Here is an 8,649-nt window from a genome sequence, read left to right on the forward strand (position 1 = left end):
TGGACTTTACTGACTTAAACAAAGCTTGCCCCAAGGACAGTTATCCATTGCCACGCATTGACCAGCTGGTGGACTCGATAGCAGGTCACAGACTACTGAGCTTCATGGACGCCTTCTCAGGCTACAACCAAATAAAGATGGACGAGACAGATCAAGAGAAGACTTCATTCATTACTAGCCAAGGGTTGTTTTGCTATAAAGTGATGCCTTTTGGTTTGAAGAACGCAGTGGCGACTTACCAAAGATTAGTAAACCACATGTTCCATCCTCAAATCGGGCGAAATATGCAGGTTTATGGAGATAATATGCTAATAAAGAGCTTGGACGAGGGGAAGCATCTAGACAACTTTCAAGAGACCTTTGATACACTTCGGTGGTACAACATGAAATTGAATCCAAGCAAGTGTGCTTTTGGAGTTTTGTCAGGGAAGTTTTTAGGGTTCATGGTTTCACACAGAGGAATTGAGGCAAATTCGGACAAAATCCAGGCGATACTAAATATGGAACCACTGAAGAACATCAAAGAAGTCCAGTCTCTTACCAGACGAGTTGTCGCCCTTAACAGGTTTGTTTCAAAAGCTACTGACAAGTGTTTGCCATTCTTTAAAGTCCTCAGGAAGGCATTTGAGTGGGCGGACGAGTGTCAGAAGATATTCCAAGGCCTGAAGACTTATCTCACAACGGCACTGTTGCTAAATCCATCTGTACCTTGTGAAGAGCTGTATTTGTATTTGGCAGTGTCCCCGCACGCAGTGAGCTCGGCGTTGGTCAGAGAAGAAGGACAGATTCAGAAACCAGTTTACTATATGAGCCGGGCACTGAGAGGAGCGGAAGGACGATATCCAATGATGGAGAAGCTAGCCTTTGCTTTGATCACGGCTTCTAAAAAGCTAAGACATTATTTTCAAGCTCATGTTATCAACGTCCTAACGGATCATCCCTTAAAGAAGGCAATGAATAAGTTGGAAGCTGTAGGACGACTAATCTAGTGGGCGGTGGAACTTAGCGAGTTTGATGTCAGATACCAGCCAAGGAGTACGATTAAGGCACAGGCATTGGCAGATTTCATTGCGGAGTTCTCTCTCAGCCAGGACGAGCTGAACAAAGACGAAGGAGTTGAAAGGTGGGTTATCAATGTAGACGAATCATCCACACTATATGCAGGGGGGATCAAAGTCATACTAAAGTCCCCAGAAGGTGACAAGCTGGAGTATGCGGCCCATTTACAGTATCAAACCACCAACAACGAAGCTGAGTATGAAGCTCTACTCAAAGGGCTGGAATTGGCTAAGTTCTTAGGGGTGGAATAAAAAATAGTCAAAGGAGATTCTCAGCTAGTCATCAATCAAATGAATGGAATGTGTGATGCAAAGGAAGATCGGATGAAGAAATATCTAAGCAAAGTGAGGCGGCTTGTTTAAAAATTTACAGAAGCGAGTTTTGTCCAACTCCCAAGGGAGGAAAATATGGAAGCAGATGCCTTGGCGAGAGCAACTTCGGGAGGAGGAGTTATGGATGAGTACGATAGAATCCAATACATGCCAAGCATAGATCTCCCAAATATACAGCAAATAGGAGGGGGAGAAAATTGGATGAGTCCAATAATAATCTATCTTAAGGATGGAAGGCTTCTAGAAGATAAGAGCGAGGCTAGGAAGCTGAGGGTCAGGGTAGCCAAGTATATCCTCATAAACGAAGTGCTATACAAGCGAGGCTTTTCTTAGCCTTACCTAAGGTACTTGGCTCCGCACGAGTCAAATTATGTTCTGAGGGAAGTTCATGAAGGAGCATGTAGGAATCACTTAGGAGCAAGATCACTAGTCCATAAGGTCGTCTGTGTAGGTTACTACTGGCCTATAATTCAAGCAGATGCTAAGGCCTATGTCAAGGTATATGACCAATGTCAACGCTATAGCAACGTCCCTAGACAGCCGTCGAGGTACCAGACCCCAATGATGGCCCCATGGCCCTTTGCACAATGGGGACTGGATATCCTAGGTCCTTTCCCCCTAGGAACGAGACAAATAAAATATTTGGTAGCAGGGATTGACTACTTTACTAAGTCGGTGGAGGCCGAACCTTTTGCAAAAATTACTCAGCAAAATGTTAAGAATTTTGTTTGGAAGAATATTCTGTGTAGGTTCGGAGTACCTAGGGTACTAGTATCTGACAACGGACGACAGTTTGACAACGCACCTTTCAGGGACTTTTGTGAAATAGTTCGGAATCAAGAATCACTATTCCTCGCCCTCCCACCCACAGAAGTGGCGAACCGATCCCTACTGAAAATCATCAAGACTCGACTCAAGGGGGCAAAGGGGATATGGCCAGACGAGTTATCAGGTGTTCTTTGGGCCTACAGGACGCCTATGAGAACCCCGACAGGAGAAACCCCCTTCAAGCTAGCCTATGGAAGTGAAGCAGTCATACCGGTAGAAGTTCATATGGCTAACCATCGAGTGATGAAGTATCAAGAGAAGGAAAATGAAGAACAACTTCGTCTTGACCTCGATCTCATTGATGAAGTAAAGATGGATGCAGAGCAAATGACAGCAAGATACAAGAATTTGATAGCTAAAAGGGTTTGGTAATAGTGTGAAAACTGTATTGTAGTATTATTGTTTGGCAAGTAATAATCAAGAGAAAATTGTATTATTAAAGGCAATCTTCTACTTTTACTTTTACAATTTTACTATTGACTATATAGGGCTGGCAATTGCGTTGGATTTGGTGGGTTTCTAGTGTATTTTGTTGGCCCATTGGCTAAATGGTGAAGGGGTGGGGTAGTGGGTCTTAGTTTTGAACATTAGTCAATAAAAGGAAAAGGGTGCTTTTTATTCTTTAGGTTGTTAGTGATTTTGTTTTGTAACATTGATTTGTGGGTGGTGGTTTGTGCTTGCAGGCATAGTTGGACAAGGCAAAGTTCGTTTTTGTGTTGCCATAGTTGGACGAGGTAATTTTGGATCCCATAATTGCGAAAGTTTAGTATGTGCAAATTGAATAGTTGATGCAATGACTGTGAGGTTTAGTTGAAGTTCTAGACAGCCAGTTGGTTGTAGTGTGAGTGTGGCAAGTATGCTTTGCTATTTTTTCCATGTTCTTTTGCATGTTTATGTCATCTAGAATTTTGAATTATATTATGAAACCTGGGTTTTACTTCAAAGTAAATGTTCCTTTCTTTGTTTCTTCAAATTTTGTTATAATTTTGTCCAAAATTGCTTATATATTAATAGTTAAATGATGTCAAATAAGTTTTTATATGTTCAATGTTAAATTAACTTAACATGATTTCACATGTTTGGGGTCATGATAAGACAAACAAACGGATTTCCCTTAGCTTTTTTATCTTTTCATTTTATGGAAACCATTCCTAGCTATTATCTTTAGGTTTAAGAATTACTTCAAAATCAGTATTTGAAAAAAAGTATTAGTATATTGTATGTCCTCCCAATACGATAATGTAGGATTATGATTGATGGTTGTTAACTCTGATAAAATTGATTGAAAGTAACATAGAATAGAGAATCAAGTTCTATAACTAGAACTTATCGTTTAAGGATTTAAAAATTAATTAAGCAAATCACGTGTGATGATTCAAGTACATATATAAAAAGAAAGATACTTATAATTATTTTTATTGTAATTAGGTATGATAGTTTATCACCACTTTATTTAATAACAAACCAACTCATGATTCTGCCCATATATTGGGATCAACTTATTCAAATTGGTACTGAGTCAACAAGCAATGAAGTAACACCCTGTATCAGCACTTCTCCAATATGTGTGTATGCATCTTCATCCTTGTAAAGCAGATCCATTACTTGTGAGAAATTGAGAACTAGTGTGAGGAGAGGCATTGGCACTTGGGTAGGTCTAAGGCACCCTTGGTTTATATCCTTCCATGCATTCTCGATTTGCTTTTGAAATTCGTTATGTACCTCTTCTTTTGAGACACCATGTTGCTTCATGTAGCAATCAATGCTTGAGACAAAATGCTCTCTCTTTTGCTCAAACTGCAACAAATAAATTCAGAAATACATAAATGTCATTCACTATAGGCCTACAATTGAGTTGCAGTGATGGACTAATCTCTTATGTACCTCTTGGGAGACAATGTCGTCCATTAGCCTGCTTATGGTTGATGCTGCTTTAACAATCTTAGGCTCCTGGGAGACCCATTCGAAGGCCTCTTGTGTTACTATATCTCCCATGCCAACAAAAGATATGGTTATAACTGTAGGGTAGCCACTAGATTTTAAAGCATTACTCATATACTCATCCATTGTGGGTATATATCCTTCGTTAAACCACTTGGCTTCAACAAAATAGGCTTGAACAAGTTTTTTCATCTGTTTCCATTAAAGCATAAAATATTGTGACTGTAAAATTCAAATTTAATGAAAAAAAGGGGGATGGGCTTAAGCGAATATTATTATTATTATTTTTAGTGAAAGTTCAAATGTATTAATTAATAGTATTACAAAATATTGTGACTATAAAATTCAAATATCATGAAATAAAAGGGGATGCGTTTAAGTGAATTAATTGATTATTACTTTTAGTGTGGAAGTTTAAGTGAATTAACTAATGGTATTATACCGCATCTGTTGCAAAGTAAACAAGGTATGATCTTCCTTCCTTGGACATCTCATCCTCAATTTCTTCATAAACATCCAGGAGAGCTTTATAACAGAACTTCATGTACTCAGGGAGTTGGTCTATACAGTTGATATCCCACCTTAAAATTAAATATTTCAATTAAGATTACAAAATTGATTTAAAGCCCATAAATTTAAAAACATGCTAGGTCCTATGCTTATGCTATAAACCTTTTAATCGCGTCTGTGAAGAGCTCAAGTTCATCATAAGTACCATATGCATCATATATGTCATCTATGGTTGATGCCATACAAATTATTTTGGTTAGTATCTTCCTAGCAATTGAGTATTGGGGTTCAAAGTACACCCCCAAAATCCAGAAGTAGCACTCCACCACTCTATCGCGTGCAAAAGATAGTTTATTTGCAAAATCCAAATCTTTCCACCACCTAAGGTACAAATTCAACACAAACAGTCATTTAAAAACATGTCTTGTACAAGCTTTACACCAAGATAGAGCGATATTAATTAAAAACATACCTTGAGATATGACTAAGTTCCTTTTGGTGTTGTTTTTGTAATATGTTAAAATCTAGCTTTGCAAATTTTAGTAGAACTTCATTATGTGAAGCATTTTCGTGGTAGGTAGAGAAGTAATGCCTTGCCTCTACCCTTTGCAAGCACTTTCGAATAGGTCGCTTTAAGGCACGATTTACTTGTGCTGCAAGAGGAGGGTTTAAATTAGTCACCACTGATTTAAGGTAGATAGTAGTAAATTTAAGTCCTTCATCAAGTATATCTTCTCCATGCACCCTCATATGTGTAGCTTCGTACAAGTCTAACATTCCTTGCACATCATGAATAAGCGATTCCTTGAAGTTCCCCTTGTTGTCTATGAATTTGTTGAAGATATCTGCTTCACCAGCCAATACATGACACGAGCCAAATATGAGAATGCAACTGCCTTATGTTTCATTTTTGTTTTTTGTTTTTGGAATAAGTGCTAGATTTAAGTTTCCTAAAATTTAAAAAAAAAAAATAGTGCAATCTAATGAATATATAATAGATAAAAAAAAAAAAAAAGAGGACTTACCACTTGGAATGTTATAACCTTGTTGTCTTAGTAATCGAAAACGAAGAGCAACAGTGTAAAGACTACCATTGTCTTCCTGACCAACCTCATTATGATGATCTTTGTAAATTTGTTGTAATATTTCGTCAATTTCACTTTCAAAATGGTATGACACGCCCAAGCGTTGGATTGCATCAATTAACTCCAACTTTAGTGAAGGTTTATCGATGGGAGCCATTAGCAACTTCCTCACTTCTTCCTTCAACCTCTGAACTTGCTCCAAGTTGTCATTGGTTTCCTACAAAAGCAAATTGAAGTAAACAATTAACACATTGTGGCCAAATTTATGTGATTTAAAGATGATGCAGTTCAAGACTATGACATTTGAATACAAAATTTGGAAAGAATCAATATTTTACATTAGAATAATAAAGTTATGTTGTTGGACACGTCGGGTAAAAGAATTATTATATCTACGTACCATGGAGTCATTAGCATAAGAGAGGAAATGGTCTCCCCACAAGCTAGGACTATAATTCACCAAGGGACGTTTTGTATTAGAATTTGGATTCTTGGTTTGAGCAGGGACTGCGGAAACTTGAAGAGACATTTTTGAAGGTGGGAGAACCTAGTGTAGAAATGGTGCAGCTGGTTTAAGACTTGTTGTATGCTGCTTGTTCTTCAAGAAATAGTGTGAGTGAGATAGCTTATGTGTTTAGGTATTTATAGGTATTTTTATAACATTTTCATAACAAATCATAGATAGTAAGTGATTATTAGTTCTAACTTAAATCTATAACTAAAATTACTTTTTAGCCCACCCATAACCACTGATAAAAACATATCACTTAATATTGGTTGTAAAAGTATTGTGAAAATATTGTGGACATATTATTTTTCATAAATAAAAGACAAGATTGAAAATAAAATTAATCAAAATAATATATATTTTTTGAGTGAGTAATCTAAATAATATTAGTTGAGATTAGTAATAACAAAATATATATAAATTTATATAGGAACGTAATTGTCATACAAAATCTATTATATATAAATGTAAATTTAAATTTATTTTTCATACCCGAGTTTAGTTTATTCAATTAGAAGATTTGTAAAATATAACTCAATGCAAGTTGGTTTAGAATTTGAATTCAAATCATTACTATAACTAGGTTTCTCTTCATAACAATCCAATCAAGAAATTAATTTGAATACATCCTTCTCAATTTTTTTTTTTGAATACATAGAATTTGAACATGTAATTTGATTCTTTTTTTTATAGAGTTTCAACTTATGACTTCTGCTCTTGATGATAGTTCTTTATTATTAGACCAAGACACCAATCAGTTTTTGGTATAGGCAGAGATTGAACCCCAAATACTTTACTAGTTGAGCTAACTAGAACCCACATAAATTTTTTTTAATACAAGGTAGAAATTCTACTCTAGACTAAGTTGAGCAAACTAGAACCTACTTAATTTTTTTGCTAACTAACTAGAATCCACATAATTTTTTTGCTAACTAGAACCAACCTAATTTAAAAAAAAAAAAAAAAAAAAAAAAAAAAAAAAAAAAAAAAAAAATTGATGGGGCATATGACGGGGTAAAACTTAACTGTACTGACCAAGCTGTTCTCTCAGACAGTAGACTTGATAAGAACGGTTATAATGTTCCTTTAGAGATAAAGCCATCTGGGCAATTCGAGCCATTGTACAGAACAACATTAAACGTGCAGGTATGTCAATCTCTTATATCAACAAGACATTTCTTGTGAGTAACTCTTCTCATTTTCTTTTCTTTTTTGTCCATGCATAAAAGGATGGAGAATTGCCAGTTCTTCCACTCTCTGTATATGGAGCAGTTGCAATGGCACATAGTGAAGTCTCTGTGGAGTATTCATCACCATACCAGTTTTTCTTCTATCTTTATGATAAAAGAAATGTAAGTTCAATTGGCTCTTTTGTTTAAATTGATATTCAAGTTCAGGCTTTTGTTAGACTAACAATGAAAAGCAGATTTTTGAAATTAGTTTTTCATGTATTATCTGTCTTGGTGTGACACTATTCCTTTTTTTTTTTTTTTTGTTCTTCTTCAAACTTACAATTTCATATATCATGTGATGCAACTGCATTTGGTAGGCTGGCTTGGGAGGGTTGTCATTTGATGAAGGTCAATTTTCAGTTTTTGGGTATGATTTTATACTCCTAAAAATTTTCTTGTTTAGAAATAACTTTGGGTTTCCTTCATTAATAAAGAACAAAAAAATTGTTTCCTGTGGATGGTTGCATTATTATTATTTGTTCTTTAAATCTGTTTCAATATGCAGATACACAATTGTTGGGAAAGATATTCTTCCACAGATAAAAACTGGAGATGTGATTCAATCTGCAAAGCTGTTGGAAGGTCAAGATCGCCTCATTTTGCCAAATGAGAGTTAATTGTCTCTCTCGCCAAGCACATTACTTCCATTCTTTGCATATCCTTCTCAATTGTTTTTAGAATACATAGAATTTAAACATGTAATTTGATTCTTTTTTTATAGAGAGTTTCAACTTATGACTTCTGCTCTTGATGATAGTTGTTTATTATCAGACCAAGACACTAATCAGTTTTTGGTATAGGCAGGGATTGAACCCCAGATACATTACTAGTTGAGCTAACTAGAACCCACATAAAATTTTTTTAATACAAGGTAGAAATTCTACTCTAGCCTAAGTTGAGCTAACTAGAACCTACTTAATTTTTTTGCTAACTAACTAGAATCCACATAATTTTTTTGCTAACTAGAACCAACCTAATTTTTTTTTTTAAATTGAAGATATAAATTCTACTCTAGTTTAATCTAATCTAAGTGTATATATGTGTGAAACTCCCTCTTGAAAACTTGAATCTCGACCTTTGCCCCCAACACTCCACAAACACTTATACTTATAGAGTAACTATTGTACTAAAGATATGCTGTGATAAACCCACAT

The 8,649-nt window shown here is 35.7% G+C and overlaps 2 protein-coding genes across 2 annotated transcripts; one reads left to right on the top strand and one right to left on the bottom strand.

Annotated features, from left to right (window-relative positions):
* Positions 1-3,609: 3,609 nt before the first annotated feature.
* LOC142638736 (putative terpene synthase 2) lies at positions 3,610-6,373 on the bottom strand. Its single transcript, XM_075812803.1, has 7 exons — positions 6,156-6,373; positions 5,696-5,972; positions 5,143-5,515; positions 4,833-5,051; positions 4,603-4,741; positions 4,104-4,352; positions 3,610-4,016 (listed from the first exon to the last, which is right to left on the bottom strand). The coding sequence occupies exons 1-7, from the start codon at positions 6,282-6,284 to the stop codon at positions 3,723-3,725; spliced, it is 1,680 nt and encodes a 559-aa protein (XP_075668918.1). The 5' UTR covers positions 6,285-6,373; the 3' UTR covers positions 3,610-3,722.
* An 888-nt stretch (positions 6,374-7,261) lies between these two features.
* LOC142638221 (peptidyl-prolyl cis-trans isomerase CYP37, chloroplastic-like) lies at positions 7,262-8,128 on the top strand. Its single transcript, XM_075812238.1, has 4 exons — positions 7,262-7,409; positions 7,493-7,615; positions 7,813-7,862; positions 8,001-8,128. The coding sequence occupies exons 2-4, from the start codon at positions 7,541-7,543 to the stop codon at positions 8,110-8,112; spliced, it is 237 nt and encodes a 78-aa protein (XP_075668353.1). The 5' UTR covers positions 7,262-7,409; positions 7,493-7,540; the 3' UTR covers positions 8,113-8,128.
* The last annotated feature ends 521 nt before the right edge of the window (positions 8,129-8,649 follow it).

Source organism: Castanea sativa, chromosome 6 (assembly GCF_040712315.1).
Source record: "Castanea sativa cultivar Marrone di Chiusa Pesio chromosome 6, ASM4071231v1".
NCBI classification, from domain to species: domain Eukaryota; kingdom Viridiplantae; phylum Streptophyta; class Magnoliopsida; order Fagales; family Fagaceae; genus Castanea; species Castanea sativa.